General features: G+C 40.4%; 2 protein-coding genes and 1 pseudogene across 7 annotated transcripts in view; 2 read left to right on the top strand and 1 right to left on the bottom strand.

Moving 5' to 3' along the window:
* Positions 1 to 407: 407 nt before the first annotated feature.
* On the bottom strand, positions 408 to 14,931 carry znf281b (zinc finger protein 281b). 4 transcript variants are annotated; one of them, XM_039691121.2, is made up of 7 exons: positions 14,825 to 14,931; positions 12,109 to 12,521; positions 11,885 to 12,001; positions 6,080 to 6,203; positions 5,870 to 5,953; positions 5,656 to 5,774; positions 408 to 4,238 (listed from the first exon to the last, which is right to left on the bottom strand). In XM_039691121.2, the coding sequence occupies exons 2-7, from the start codon at positions 12,478 to 12,480 to the stop codon at positions 2,544 to 2,546; spliced, it is 2,511 nt and encodes an 836-aa protein (XP_039547055.2). In that variant the 5' UTR covers positions 12,481 to 12,521; positions 14,825 to 14,931; the 3' UTR covers positions 408 to 2,543. The 4 variants fall into 4 exon arrangements, with proteins under 4 accessions (XP_039547055.2, XP_039547054.2, XP_039547053.2 ...); XM_039691120.2 differs by lacking the exon at positions 14,825 to 14,931 and adding an exon at positions 14,444 to 14,749; XM_039691119.2 differs by lacking the exon at positions 14,825 to 14,931 and adding an exon at positions 13,267 to 14,412 and having other exon boundaries at positions 11,885 to 11,998.
* LOC148971458 (uncharacterized) lies at positions 8,149 to 8,863 on the top strand (annotated as a pseudogene).
* A 144-nt stretch (positions 14,932 to 15,075) lies between the features above and the next one.
* kcnj19b (potassium inwardly rectifying channel subfamily J member 19b) overlaps positions 15,076 to 16,251 on the top strand; it is an 88,945-nt gene continuing 87,769 nt past the window's right edge. For 2 of the 3 annotated variants that reach the window (XR_016147026.1, XM_039691122.2), the window contains exon 1: positions 15,077 to 16,032. Coding sequence is in view for 2 of the 3 variants with exons in the window: in XM_039691122.2 (XP_039547056.2) it covers positions 15,367 to 16,032 (666 nt within the window). In the remaining variant the exon portion in view is untranslated. Of the gene's footprint in view, positions 16,033 to 16,251 lie in introns of all 3 variants that reach the window. The other variant, XM_039691123.2, reaches the window with a different exon arrangement.

The raw sequence follows: 16,251 nt of genomic DNA on the forward strand, positions 1-16,251 counted from the left end.
CTATTTTGCTGCCTCCTGGTGGTACAGAACAGATAAAGATTCAGTAAATATCGTTATGGCAAGCATTTTAAAAAGTCTATCAGGGTTTGTTACATTGACAGCAACGGACAATTATTTATTTATTTTTTTTCTATATGTAGTATATTTTGGTAACCTCAAATATTTTTTGTTTTTATGCAGCTGTCATATGCCATAAAAATTGAGGTGAGTAAATGTTGTATATGAATTAAGAATAAAAGTTTGGCAAATGGTAACGTAACTACATTTTATATTATAATGTATAGTATCTAATAATCTACTAAAAGCTAAAAAAACATCCCAGTATGAAAACACTCATTCCCATTTGCTGTCTTGACATCAGCTGCCCTTAAGTTCATTAACCTTATCTCAACAAATATGTCTTGGGGTTTTTTTTATAACAAAAAGTTTTTATTGGCTTATCTAATCATTTATAAAGTCATCTGACACGTACAGCCCTGTGACAAATGAGACTGAAGTTGGGGACATATATGCTACAAACATTTGGTGCAAAAGTGATCAGAAGAAAGCCATAAAAACAACTTCATATCATGCATATCAGAAACAAAACGAAAACAAAAACATTTTTAGTGTTTTTGTACATTATTGTAAACAAAGTCTCTCTAGAAATCATATCAGAAAAACACGTGGCAAGTAACAAAAACAAGGGGGAAACAAGACATTTCATGAAATTCTAGGGATTATTCTACAATGAAACACTGCTTGGCATCACCGCTTAACAGAAGAAAAAAAAAAAGTACATTTGTATTCCAAGAAATCAGCTTTAACTGTAAACACAGGTGGCATTAAATGATTATACACATACTACAATATTTTCACTACATGAAACATGTCCCTGGTTTCTCATTTGTACAATGATATGAGGTATTAAGGTCAATCCTATTTTTCACGCCACTTGTTTTTCCTTATTTTTTATTTTTTTCATTTCATTCTATAAAAGCATGGAACAATTTGAGTGCAGCATTCGGACTTTGTTCTTGATAGCATCGCACCCATGGCATTTCTCTGGGACAGGTTTACGTAAAAGGCAGGGAAACACGGCAAGACCACCGAAAGGCCTCACACGGGACAGAGTCTTGCTGCATGGGCCAAAAACCAGGAAGACAAAGCAGCCCACCACTCTTTCAAAAGGACATCAAAAATTGCATTGGGAAGAAAACACCTCGTCTCAACATAAAGTCTTTTCCTAATTCACTGCTCATTTAAAAACAAAAACACCACAGGTTTAGGTCCTTTACTTCCAATTCATTAGGTTCCCACCTCCAAATATTTAAAAAGGAAGCTTGCAATTGTGTCAGGCATTCAATTCAAAACCACAATATAAGAGGTAGAACTCCAAATGATGCTGCTCAGCCCAAGTCAAAAGGTTATGATACCAGAACTCCTTCAGCACAAAAATGCTTCGAAGTAGCCCTACAACTATAAAAAAGTGTCATTCATGTCCAATAACAGTGTTTTCAATTAAAGGAACAAAATATCACCTATACCCTTCCAATGAATATTAAAAATGCCCTTTGTCATAGCAAATCTGCCGTTTCCTCCTCCACTTAAAAAAAAAGAAAGAAATCACAGCTTTCTTCATCAAAAATAATAGTTTTATGTGTCCTGAATCTGAATTCTTGCTTTCAGTGGTTTATAAAAGTGCTTATTTGATTCCTTGAGAGATCAAAGTGATGTCAGATGACAAAAAGTAAAGTTTAAAGAAAGGGATAAGAATCACTGCTCACCCTGAGACATTAGTTATGCAAATTCGATGTAGCTTCAAATAAATATCTACATACTCAAGAATGTTTGTATCTGCCTACTTGACAACCAGCATGTTTTTTTGTTTGTTTTAAACATGGACCTTAGGGATGAAAGTGTTTACACATTGATATTAGAAGTACCATAAACTTTACAAACGCACAAGAAGTGGAAAGAGTCACCAGTGTCATAGCACTGAACACGCAGTTTCCCGATTGGCTTTGTCTTTTTCTTCAAGGAATTTCCAAAACAAAAAGCTTCACTGTCATTTAAAAAAGTACACCTGTAAAAAAAAGGGCGCTAGCACACCCTGTTTAAAAAAAAGTTACTGCTTTTTCCTGAGTAATACTTTAGATCATTGTAACAGACAATACATTTTTGCCATTGAATACTGGGCCACTCCCTGACATCTGTTATTATTGTAAATCAAGTTGAGTTAATAATAACATTATTAACTTAATCTTACAACTGGACTATGATTGCTAAGACATACAAGGTTTCTGAAAAAGTCCTTCGCTAGCCTCTAATATCGCTGGAAATTTCATTTAATTCTAGCCTTACATCCACTACACTAATAAAACAAAAAGACTAAAACACATTAAAAACAAATTGCATTTGAGGTCTTGTAGACCTTCCCTGGTAACGTCTTCTATTGACATTTAATGGCAGTGTAATAATTAAAGTTTTACTCAGCAAGGAGAGGGACGCATTAGAAACAGTCCTCATCCCACATAACAGGGTAAGGTGAGCTCCCTTAACCTTTACCTGTAGCTTTGGCTTGTGGGAGTTTTGGATCCTGAGCTAATCGGCTCATTGACATCTGCTAAGAGACTAGTATACCCTGAGAATTCAGTCCGCTGTATCCTGTGGTCGACCTCTGTAACTCCCACTCGCGGGTCACCACCGTAACCAAGTGGGGTTCGGCAACCAGACTTGAACTGAGAGCCAAAGGCTTGGGCAAAGTTCTCTATCTGGTAGGTAGAACGCATGTCCACTTCTTTAGATGGATCCAGGGCAGCGAGGTCAGGATAGACAGAGCCATTAGATGAGCCGCCACCGTTGCCATTCCCGTTGTTGCTGCCATTAACCGAAGATCTGCCGTCCTTGGTCTGCTGGTCTTTCTGGCTGCCATTGGTCAGCTCCTGAGTTGCGAGAGTGTACGGTGGCGAGTGCTGCTTCTCCAGCTGGTCGGTGAGCTCTTGAGATGGAGTAAGCTGCTGGTGAGGGACTGGCTCCAGACTACTGAGATGAAAGGCCTGCTGGGAGGATGGTGAGGCATGGGAGGGTGACGGAGAACCTACCAGCATACCAAAATGGGACTTGCTTATAGAAGTTGAAGAGGAAGGTGCAAGAGGGGAGGAAATGGGCTGTCCAAATCCACAATCCAGTGGTGAGGTGGTATAGATGTTCTTTTCTGGGAAGAGTGTGCCAACAGGGCTGCTGCTAGATGATAGGAGGTTTGGGAAGGGTCCGGATGGGCCCAAAATGAAACTGCTGCTATGGCTGGTTCTCTCCAGGGTCTGGAGCAAGAACTTGGAGTACTCGTTCATCACCCCGCTCTTGTCTCCAGAGCCAGGAGATCCCTCATCCATTTCAGAAGTGGTGGAGGCAGGCTGCAATTCCACATGGTGTGAATCTTGCAGATCAAATGTCACATCGTGGTGAGAGCCATCAGATTTGTGGCTGTAGTGGTCCAACAGGCTCTGCAGCACCTCATCTGGGATGCCTGATTTGTCATGCTTGTCAATGCTTACCAAAGGCGAGGTGTCAAGCAAGGCTAGTGTTGGTTCTCCTATGCCACCTTGGATGACCGTCGGCTGCGGAAGGTGGACAGAGCTGAAGTCAGCTGCAGCACTGCTGTTTGCAGCATGCAGGTAGCGTCTTTTTTTCAAAAACTGCATTGCATCGTCGTAGTTGCTGCTGGTACCTCCTTGTTTGGGGCCACCAGACGTTTGGAGAAGGCTGAGACCATCCATACTTCCGGCTCCAGACAGGTCCATAGAGCCTTGCTTCTGTGCCAGCAGCTTCTGCTCATGGTTGACCTCCTCCATCGAAACCTCACTCTTATCCATACCCTTGTGGCCACCTTTCTTGAAGACATGCTTGGTTGTGCGTCCATGCTGGTGGTCCATGCTCGTCTCAGCCAGAGCCCCTGAAGAAGATGCCCCTGACCCACTGGGCATGTCCAAAGTATAATCATGTGGGCCAAGTCCTCGTGCCATCTGCACTCCTCCCGCAGATGCTCCTTTCTTCCTTCGCCGCTCTCCTCCGTCATTGCCACTTTTGGACTTGCCCCTTTTGCGTGGTGGGGCGCTGGTGTTTCCCTGAGTGAGTAAGTAGCTACCTTGTCCCACGTCCTCGTCTCCAAGGTCCAGCATCCCTGGGTCCAGACCTTTCTTTATGGCTTCTCCACAGGTTCTCTTGTGCTTCAGTAATCGATCCGTCCTTGAGAAATACTATGGAGCAAGAAAGGGTTCCTGTTCATCATTTTGTCCAAAACAATTAACTTATTTAAAAGTACATAAAGGCAATTCATCTATAAAATGTATTAGTGAAATGTTTTCACGTACGTCAGACCATCTTTTTCCAGCACTCAAATGATCATATTTAATAGTTATTTTTAATGTGATGACCAAACCATTATTTGTTCATCCTTTAAAGATTATCCCCATTTATAAAACTACACTTCAAGATGTAGGAAAACTCCCACTAATTTAAAAATACAAATAAAATATAAATCAAGGAAATTTCTCTGGCATTAGTTTCTTTTTGCTGTATCGAAAACGTACCGAACCGTGACCCCACTGTTTTGTATCGAACCGAACTGTCAATTAATTTTGTCAACCGTTACACGCCTATTTATTGCAGATGTTGAGTTATTACAGATGTTGATCTACCACAAAGTTTGCCTTGATTGTTCTATGTTTACACTTCTGATGGAGTTTGGTTCCTTGCCACTGTCGCCTTGCTTTTGGCTTGCTTTGAGCTTGCTCAGTTGGGATTATTTAGTGTTTAGCAATGTTGTTGATCTGTGTTGTGCTACTTTCATGTTATCAGTGTGAAGCTGCTTTGATACAATCTGTATTGTGAAAAGCGCTATATAAATAAATGTGACTTGACTTGACTTGACACTTTTACATTGCACACATTTTGTAACATTTTATTTAAGTTCAAGAGTTTCTTTAGCACTTACTTTTATATCGTAATATAAGACAAAGACATTTTTGTTTACATTTTATTTTGTTTAACTGCTAAATCTAATATAATTTATTGTTTGCCTAAATAATGTGGATACATAAAAAAATATTAAAAAGTCAATAATTAGCGATACCAAACGATATGTAACATTATATCGTAATTTTTTTGCTATATCGCACTAGCCGTAATTCACACTTTTGAATTTCAAATCTGATTTTTCAGACCTGACTTGCAATTCTGGAAAATAAAACATTTAGTTGTTTGGCATACTCTTGTAATTATTTCTTATAAAAAGGGGGGGACCATATCACTGCTTATTAATATTTAAAAACCTTTTGTCCACCAAATGAAATGTATGTATTCCAAGCAATATTCAGGAGAAAAAACACAAAACGTAAGAGATAAATAAATAAATAATGATTAAGATTGTTACACACGCACATGCGTGCATGAGTGATTAAACTATTCTTCAAAATGGTATAATCATTTTTTTTCAAAACCATAAGAAACCAACATGAAAGCAAAAAATAAAACTCAGAACATGTATCCACCTTATTTTTAACACAAAATCAGTTGTGGCCATTTGTAACACGAATGTGCGAGGCTTCCCAGTGTTACCCACTTCCACATTTTTATTTGTCATAAAGTCAAAAAGCATTTTCTGTTAGGACGTACCTGTAGACAGGTATCACATTTATATGGCTTTTCTCCACTGTGTGTTCTTTTGTGTCTCTCCATGTGGTACTTCTGAATAAAGCGCATGTTGCACTGGTCACAGCTGAAAGGTTTCTCCCCTGTTGAGCAAGTGAAGAAATTTTTTTTTTTTAAATCTCAGCACCATCATAATATTTGTTTTTGCCAAGTATAAGACAAAAGTCAACTGACTCACCACTGTGGATTTTCTCATGCCGCTGCAGCAGATACTTCTGTATGAAGCTCATATTACACTGACTGCATCTGAAAGGCCTCTCACCTGCACAATAAAAAAAAATAAATAAATAAAATTTTCACATTAATGTTGTTGACCAAAATATCCCATGAATACTGTTTGAGTCTGAATCTGAAAAGGTTGGTGAAATTGGGAGTAAAAGCAGCTCACCTGTGTGAATGAGCACATGTCTGCGCAGATGATAAGAACTGCGGAAGGCTGCATTGCAGTGCTCGCATATGTGCGGTTTAGAATTGGGAGAGAGGGGCCCAGAATCCCCATCCAGCATGAGTGACTAAAACAGCAAAAATAAAAGAATTATTAAAACTTCTCCTTAACTTTGTGTTAATAAAATAAACTATTTTTTTCAGGCTTTTGTTATACATTCAATTATACGCATCTTGATATTTATTCATTATAAAATACTTATCTACGGCGATTTTAATGCCATTTAAATCATAGACACTATTAAAAAAATCTCCACCTTGGCACCTAGGATCCATTTTGTACATTAAAAAATCATATACACATAGCTATATTAAATATATTGTAAAAACTTCCCAAATCACCACTATTTTTGAAAGGTCATGATAATACCTCTGATTGGCATCAGGAGTAAAGCAGAAGTGTATAGGGTGGGAAGACAATCAATAAAAAAAAAAAAATACAATAAAATACCTGCAACACTCTCATACAGACAAATTCATATTAAAATGCATAGAAAAAAAACAACCCATGACAACAAACTCACAAATCTTTTCTTCCACGAGTTTACATGTTAATGAAATCTGATGAAATATTAAAATGCGTATTTGGCTTGCATTCGGCCCGACCCCAGAGTACTCCCCCTAACTTTAGAGATCATATTATGAGCGGACCCAGCCGAATGTGGGGTGAAGGGGTGGTGGTGGAATGCTGAGAAATTAGTCATGAGACAGGAGGTAAGGGAAGGCTTTATTTATACTGGCTTCTTCTTGTGCTGATTGGATGATTACCTGAACATGCTCCTCCCGAACCTTGTTACGTAAAACTTCATTTAAAGACTACTAATAACTATCACAGACAAATCAAATATGTTTTGATAAATTATTCTTAGAAGTATCAATAAACCAGCATTATAGTAGATCTACTGGTCTGAAATATGAGGAAGAACATTTAAAAGGTTCTTAAATGCTTATGAAAACCCCAAATTCAAAATTAGAATATTGTTTTTTTTAAAGGTTTTCATAGCTGTAAACCATAATCATCAAAATTATAACAAATAAAGGCTTGAAATACCTCTCTTTGCATGTAATGAGTCTATATAATATATTAGTTTTACCTTTTAAGTTGAATTAACTTTTGCACGATTTCAAATTTTTCGAGTTTCACTTGTATTATCAACATACACAGAAACTTTTTTTAGCTAACAGTAAACAAATCTATACAGACCTTATGACTTTTCAGGGCTCTTAAAGGGCACCTATTATGCCCCTTTTTACAAGATGTAATATTGGTCTCAGGTGTCCCCAGAATGTATTTGTGAAGTTTCAGCTCAAATTACCCCACAGTTAATTTATTATAACCATTTGAAAATGTCATTTTGGGGCCTCTTTAAAAATGAGCTGTTTGAGGTATACCACCTTAATGCAAATGAGCTGCATATCCCCGCCCTGCCTTTGGATGAGGGCGTAACTTGATACCTATCGGCAGTCACTCTAAGCAGACGGGCTGAGAGACGCGCTGTTTTGAATGTCATTCAGCATACGTTTGAATTGGAATATATAAATAGTACGAAGAGACTCCGGCAGAATAAACACAAATGAGAATGGACCAGTACGTCTTGGTATGGTTATTTGATACATTTATGTACTTATATCGAGTTGTAATCGCGTCCCATTTGCAATTATGGATGTGCAACACACACACACACAGACATACACAAACACTAACGCTGGCGCTAACGCTGGCTTTTTGAAACTAAACTCAGCAAAAAAAGAAACGTCCCTTTTTCAGGACTGTGTATTTCAACAATAATGTTATAAAAATCCAAATAACTTTACAGATCTTAGTTGTAAAGGGTTTAAACAATGTTTTCCATGCATGTTCAATTTACCATAATCAATTAATTAGCATGCACCTGTGGAATGGTCATTAAGACCTTAACAGCTTACAGAGAGTAGGCACTTAAGGTCACGGTTCTAAAAACGCAGGACACTAAAGAGACTTGTCTACCGACTGTGAAAAACACCCAAAGAAAGATGCCCAGGGTCCCTCCTCATCTGCGTGAACGTGCATTAGGCATGCTGCAGGGAGGCATGAGGACTGCTGATTTGGCCAGGGCAATTAATTGCCATGTCCGTACTGTGAGACGCCTATGACAGCGCTACAGGGAGACAGGAAGGACAGCTGATCATCCTCGGAGTGGAAGGCCACGTGTAACAACACCTGCACAGGATCGGTATATCCAAATATCACACCTGCGTGACAGGTACAGGATGGCCACAACAACTGCCCGAGTCACGCCAGGAACACACAATCCCTTCATCAGTGCTCAGACTGTCCGCAATAGGCTGAGAGAGGCTGGACTGAGGGCTTGTAGGCCTGTTGTAAGGCAGGTCCTTACCAAACATCACCAGCAACAACGCTGCCTATGGCATTGGGCACAAACGCACCTTCGCTGGACCAGACAGGAATGGCAAAAAGTGCTCTTCACTGATGAGTCACGGTTTTGTCTCACCAGGGGTGATGGACGGATTCGTGTTTATCGTCGAAGGAATGAGCGTTACACCGAGGCCTGTACTCTGGAGCGGGATCGATTTGGAGGTGGGGGGTCCGTCATGGTCTGGGGCGGTATATCACATCACCATCGGACTGAGCTTGTTGTCATTGCAGGCAATCTCAATGCCTTGCGGTACAGAGAAGATATCCTCCTCCCTCATGTGGTACCCTTTATGCATGCTCATCTGGACATGATCCTCCAGCAGGACAATGCCACCAGCAATACTGCTCGTTCTGTGCGTGAGTTTCTGCATGACAGCAATATCAGTGTTCTGCCATGGCCAGCGAAGAGCCCGGATCTCAATCCCATTGAGCACGTCTGGGACCTGTTGGATCGCAGGGTGAGGGCTAGGGCCATTCCCCCCAGAAATGTCCAGGAACTTGCAGGTGCCTTGGTAGAAGAGTGGGGTAACATCTCACAGCAAGAACTGACAAATCTGGTCCAGTCCATGAGGAGGAGATGCACTGCAGTATTTCAAGCAGCTGGTGGCCACACCAGATACTGACTGGTACTTTTGATTTTGAGCCTCCCTTCATTCAGAGACAGATTATTCTCTTTCTGTTAGTCACATGTCTGTGAAACATTTTTAGTTTATGTCTTATGGTTTTGACTCTTTTAGTGTTCATACAAATATTTACACACATTAAGTTTACTGAAAGAAAAAACAGTTGAAAGTCAGAGGACGTTTCTTTTTTTGCTGAGTTTACATACACACACTGTGATAAAGTTTGCTACGTACAAGCGAAATACATTTATACGAGGGACCTGTTGCGTCATGTTTAGCTTGTCATACAGGTGCTTCTGTGGCAAATGTGAGAAGATGGCTAACTTACAGGACAACAACATATATGCAGTTTTTAATACAATATCTTTAAATATAAATATATATATATATATATAAAATGTATGGTTACACACTATACAAACAAGGTTTAAATTATATAAACAGACATCCTAGGACGATGACGACAACAACTTTAGACGCATTTGTTGTTGAATTAGCTGACAACGACTGAACAGACTAAGTTATTTGCTCAAAATTCATAAAATACAGTTACTGTTACTGGAGGTGACGGTGGATCGCAAACAGTAGACGACGATCCACACTTGAGGATTAACTTTTAAGCCACAACAACAGGATTAACCCACGACAGAACATTTATGTTTTCAAGAGATATTACCGGCTGTCGTTGAAAAAATGGAGGATGGTGTGCACTGTGCAGATCACTGAGGGCAGGGTCTATGCCACAACCACACTGTCAATCAAACCCCTTTCTCACTTTCTACGTCACAAAGAGCTGGATCTCAGAACAGCTCGTTCTGAGACAGTGGATATGATTTATTGAGATTGTAAAAAAACCACTGGGTGGATTTCTAGCGTTCTAAGGTGGTTTTGCTCACACACTGCCAACACACATTTATGTTCAAACACCATGGGAAAGTGAATTTTCCATAATAGGTGCCCTTTAATAAACTGGTAAACTTTATATGTGCAAAACAACTCTGATGAACTGTAATAAAGTGTGCTCGCTCTCTTTCATTACTGCCGTGACAAGTATCAATCCGGAGACTATAAGCTGGATCACAAACAGTCGGTACTGATCCATCCCAGAACAACAACTTTTTAGCTAAGTCTATGTTTTGTATTGTCCCTTTGCATCGACCCTCATTCAGAAAGCAGTCTGGAGTGAAATGATTTGCGCAGACCAATTAATTTCAACGAATTACCTTCAAAAATAAAACTAATCCATTGTGTCCTCAGTGGCTCAGATGATAGGAGAGAATGAAGACTTATGTTCACGCTAAAGGCCAATTTATACTTCTGCGTAGGGTGCGCGCAGTAGGTACGGCGTAGCATACGCACAGACGCGTCCCATACCGCGTACCCTTCCGCGTTGCCTGACGCGCACCTCTTCAAAAATGTAACTACACGTCGCGACGACGCGGACCGCAAGAACGGTGATTGGTCGGCTTGGTAGCATCGCATTTCCTCCTACGCATTTCCGCACGTACCTTCTCACGCATTTCCACACGTACCATCTCCTCCGACGTCTTCTCTCATTTCTGCCTTTCAGCTTTAGTAATTTCACTAAAGTGAACTGTTTTTCCACCTCAATAAGCTCCAACTCCAACATGATCCACTCTCTTTCAATCGCTATTGCTTGTAGTAACCTAGCCGCGAGGAATCTAAACACAGTGGAACATTAAAACTCTCCGCCGCCAACTAGCATTTCGGAGCAGTACTGCAGAGCAACCAAGACCTGAATGCAGAAGTATAAATGCTCATAACGGCGTCGCCTACGTGCGTAGCCAACGCCGCACATTACGGCGTACCCTCGACGCAGAAGTATAAATTGGCCTTTACATCCAGCCACCGAACACAGGGATTTCTTCCGAGACATTTTTGTAGCTACAGCTGCTTGGAGCACGGACGGACACTATGGTAATACCCAACTCCTTCCTACCTAAACTCATTACTCCTGACTTGCATGCCATCCAGAAACTTGCACTCTGCACAAATCTCTTTCTCTGACCTTATTCTGGTCTGTTCCCTGCAGGTGGAATTACCTGCGCAACTCAACCAGAGCTGCTGACTTTGTGGCCATTTTCAAGAAACGACTGGAGACGCATCTTTTTCGGCAACACTTGATCTATTAATACTAACACCTTATCTTCTATTCTATTATCTTTATTAAATAAAAAAAGAAAAGAACACGTACTGCGTTAGATTAAACTTGGAAGGGTCATAGCACTTGCATATTGTATCCTATTGTTAGTTTAACAGCTTCTATTTTTCCCATTTTTAAGTAGCTTTGGATAAAAGTGTCTGCTAAATGAAGAAATGTAAATGTAAAATAGTTTTGTCAGTCAGCGGCCATGGGCGGGGCCTGAGCAGTATGATGTCACACTGCTCAGAGAATCAAAACAGCATGTCTAATAAAACTGGTTTGGTTGAAAGGCGATTAAAAAAATAATATGACAATGAGTATAATGAGAAATATGAGTGGGTGTATTTTTATTATTGAAGGGTGATGCTAACACACATTTATGTCCAAGTGGATTTTGTATAATAGGGGACATTTAATAATAAACAATGACTACTATTGTTGTTTTCATTGATGTGCATCCTGTTCATATCAGTTAACATCTCAAAATCGGTTTTAGGGTTTTCTGCCCTTTAAATGACACAGTGACTTATGAAAAGGCATACACACCTTTGCAGAGTCCCCTTGTTTCCTTCTGGATTTGCCCTCTGATCCTTCTCCATTTGCTCTTCTCCCTCTTCTAGGCCCAGATTCTTTTGAGTCTTTCCCCAGTCTTTCAGAAAACTGCTAATAAAGCAAAGGAAAACAACTTATAATAAAAACCACTAAGACAGTATAGAACAGTATGGAGTGTACCATGTATTGATAACTTCTAATTTATCATATAGACATACATTGCCAAGGCTTAGGTCATGCAAAAGTATATTCTGGTGGTTGCCAAGTGGCATGTCCAGCATATCAGTGCTTTTTCCTCCTGGTGTCCCAGTTCCCGTTGCATACATTGGGAGGCGGTAGTCTAACTCGCTGAGCTTCTCCTGTTTGATACCCATACTGTGGAGAAAGCCACAACCATGGTCAGGAGAGTCACGCTCCTTCTTAAGGATCATCTCCTGGGGAAGGTCCGCCATGGAGGTTTGTGAAGTCAGGCGTGTGAAACTGGTGACTGGGGGTAAATGGCTGAACATGATCATGCCGGGGGGGAAGTTGGGGTCCATGCCTCCGTTCCGTAAAAACTCATTGCCTAGCTTGTCCTGGATAATACTCATGCTTGGGTCTTCCAAAGGGCAAAGTTCATTGATGAAATATGCTATAAAGACAAGAAAACATGAGATTGATTAGGACATTAACATAGTAGCTTGATGCATTAACTACCGAGTAGTAAATTAGTTATTTATAGAAAAAAAAAAATCTCCAGTGAATAGTCAAAGTAAGTTTAGTAGTCAATAATTTTCTTTAATTTTCTTAATTTTTCCTGGTCCATAAATACAAGTGATTTCAGTTACTACACTTGCTGATTCAGGGAATTGTGCACATTGCATTCTGTCATTTGATTAGGCTTATTTAGGCCAATTGTAATTGTAATGAAGCTTTTTATGACAAAGCAAAATCAGATATTGTCTCTGTTGCATTGCTTTAATATACCACCAGAGACATCATATCTTTAAAATTAAGGTTATAATCGTTGACAATTTAAGATCTTATAGGTCAGAAAGCTTCTGACTGAAGCAGTTGAGATGAAAGCCAAAAAAAAAAACACCAATTATATCAGTGTCTTATACTATCATTGTATCATTTAAAAACAAAACAACGTTATCTTAGCAAGCATTTTATATTGTATTTAATTTCTTTGTTGCTAAATTGACAGGGATATTTATAATATGCATGGTCTAAATGTGAAAATGGAGTACATTTCTATAATCAGTCAGCTGTCTAAAATGTAATAGTACGGAAATTATGGAGATTACTCAGAGTTGGAATCATTTAAAAAATAATAGCTTTGGTTTTGATTATTATTAAAAAGCTCAAGTTCAAGAAAATAAATATAAACAAACCCTGCATGTGAAGATCCAAATCAGTCCTTTTTGATAATCTGTTAGCTAATCTTAGCATCATTAGATTAGATACCGTAACTTACTTTAAAAGCACGACTATGAAACTCTGGGGTTTTATTCGCGGAAACTCGCAGGAAATTGTTTCAGCAAATAATTAAAACACCATTAATATGAGATCCATCATCTTTTCAGAAAATAAACGGCCCAAGCTTCGAGTCTGCGGGTTGCCGCAGCATTGTTCTCTATTGTGATCAGCTAACGTTAATGGATAGCTACTTAATCTTATTGATATGGCCCAGTCTCTTAATTCATTTGATATTATAAATTAAAGCAAGTTTAGGTGCAGTGATGCTTTCATTTTTCGTCGTTTATAAGTTTACGTCCTACTTTTCAGAGCTAAACTGAGTCAAAATGTAATATTTTTATCAAATGCGTCTAACCTAGTCGTTCATCACAATTACCAAACACATCTCGGTCTAAATGACTCCATTAGCAGCTAACGGCTAACTAACGCAAACGAGTGAACCGTGAGAATTTAACATCACAAGATTTTAAACAAACTCGTGTGTGTACATATACCTCTCCACAGGAATACATACGAAAGAAAAGCTTAAAAAACACAACCAAAGTGAAGCGTTTTATTGAACTAAGCGATGAACGGGGCTAGCCAGCAATAGCATGCAGATGAAAGAGCTAACGTTACTGCTAACAGCCCATCTCCACGCTTTACTACGCTACCATTACAACAAACGAAACCTGATACACTGAGAATAGGGATCTTCCAGGGTACAGTTCCTTTGATAATAACTACAGCGTTGTAATTGTACCGCTTCTCTCGTTCTTGTCGTGTTCATAAGTGTGATATATAATGACCATTCATCCATTCGTCACCATCACTAATTATAGCCACACACAGTAACACAATCCACCGAGAATATTCGGCGATAAATGCGATGTAAAGAGCACGCAGAGACGAGTATACATGTACGCCTGCAAAGACAGATCGAAATTGTATGCTAAAAGCGTTTCTAATGGCCACAGTATCTTGCAGAAGAAACAATGATGCTCGGCGCTGAAATGCATCTCTCGCTTGAGCGGCTGTGATTTCAGTCGTGCGCGACCCCTTATCTTTACAACCTCGGGCATAAATAAATGGTACAAACGCAATCCCACTTACTTGCTCATGACCACGGCCGACTCGCAGCGTTCAAATTAATCCCGGCGCTCGATTCTTAGAATTATTTTACAGCCAAAATAGTGTTATCTTGCAGCTGTTGGCCTCTTCCATGTTGTGCCGACGCTGGGAATTATGGGTTGAGTGGACGGGTCGTGAGAGGAGACAGACGGATGCAGGCAGGACAAGTAGGGGGGCACTATGCAAATGAAGATTGTGCCTGAGCATCTGCGACTTTGTCCTGCGTGTGAATTAGTTCTTAACATAATAGCTGGCACATAAATATAGCCTAAAACAGATCTATCTAGGCTCTCGCTCTCTCTCTCTAGCTATAGATATTCACAATGTTACATGAATTTGAATGTCTATTTTGACATCGCTTACCTCAGGTATTTGATCGTTGTTAACTTTGGGTTTAAATTTGATTTTGTTAAACAGCTCTTAAAGCCTATATTGGATGACCTTGTCTTGAGCGGATGTTATGATCAATATGTTCACAGCAGATGGCACTATAATGCTAGTATTCCACGGACAAACGCGCTCTCTTGTCTCGCACTAGAAAGATATACGACCCCTTTCTCCTGCTCAATGATTTGAACACACACACACGAACGAGCGCATGTGCCCAACCTCTGCCTCCCTCTCTCAGCGTAAAGGCAGAAGAAGCGCGCATCAGTTCAGATTTAGTGCCGCAGTTTATCTACACTATACTCCACATTGAGAGAAGTTGCGGGAAAGACACGGGAGAACTTGCTCTGTTTTTGAGCTAATTTTGCGCGTCCCTATTTTATTAATTTGAGGATAACAGTTAAATAATATGAACTTAAAGGCTGCAAGTTAAGTTGACGATCTATGGAGCGATGAACGTGTGGAAACGTAGGACACCCTTCTAGTGTGTTTATTCGAACTATTGTTGATCGAGCATCATGTCTGCGATCAGACGAAAATTCGGCGAAGATTATCAAGTGGTGAACACCAACCGGGCCATGTCCTTTTCTGCCCCGGCCAAAAAAAAGCGCCAGCGGTTCGTGGAGAAAAACGGGCGCTGCAACGTCCAGCACGGTAACCTTGGCGGGGAGACCAGCAGGTACATCTCCGACCTCTTCACCACGCTCGTGGACCTCAAGTGGCGCTGGAACCTGCTCATTTTCCTCTTAACGTACACGGTCGCGTGGCTTATCATGGCATCTATGTGGTGGATCATCGCGTACATCCGTGGGGACCTCGGACGCGGCCACGACGACTCGTACACGCCGTGCGTCGCCAACGTTTACAACTTTCCCTCCGCTTTTTTGTTCTTCATTGAGACTGAGGCGACTATAGGTTACGGGTACAGATATATAACGGAGAAGTGCCCGGAGGGCATTATACTTTTCCTGTTCCAGTCGCTGCTGGGCTCGATCGTGGATGCGTTTCTCATCGGCTGTATGTTCATTAAGATGTCTCAGCCCAAGAAACGCGCAGAGACGCTCATGTTCAGCCAGGACGCGGTCATCTCACAACGGGACGGGAAGCTCTGCCTCATGTTTAGGGTCGGGAATCTCAGGAATAGCCACATGGTGTCGGCGCAGATCAGGTGCAAGCTCATCAAGGTAGCGTTTTCTGTACCTACTGAAATATCAATAGAGCCCATGTGTGTTTGTCCACGGGGTTTAAGAGCACAAATCCGCATCTCGCAACAATGCATAGGGAAAATATCCGGCAAAAAAGTTACTGGCGTTCTTGTGAATATTTTCAACATGAATGTAACTGGTCCTCTCTGGGAAAAGCAATTGGATTGAAGCCTTTCGTGGCATATTATGGAGATGGAC

The sequence above is a fragment of the Pimephales promelas genome, chromosome 17, assembly GCF_988280905.1.
Source record: "Pimephales promelas chromosome 17, fPimPro1.hap1.1, whole genome shotgun sequence".
NCBI lineage: Eukaryota > Metazoa > Chordata > Actinopteri > Cypriniformes > Leuciscidae > Pimephales > Pimephales promelas.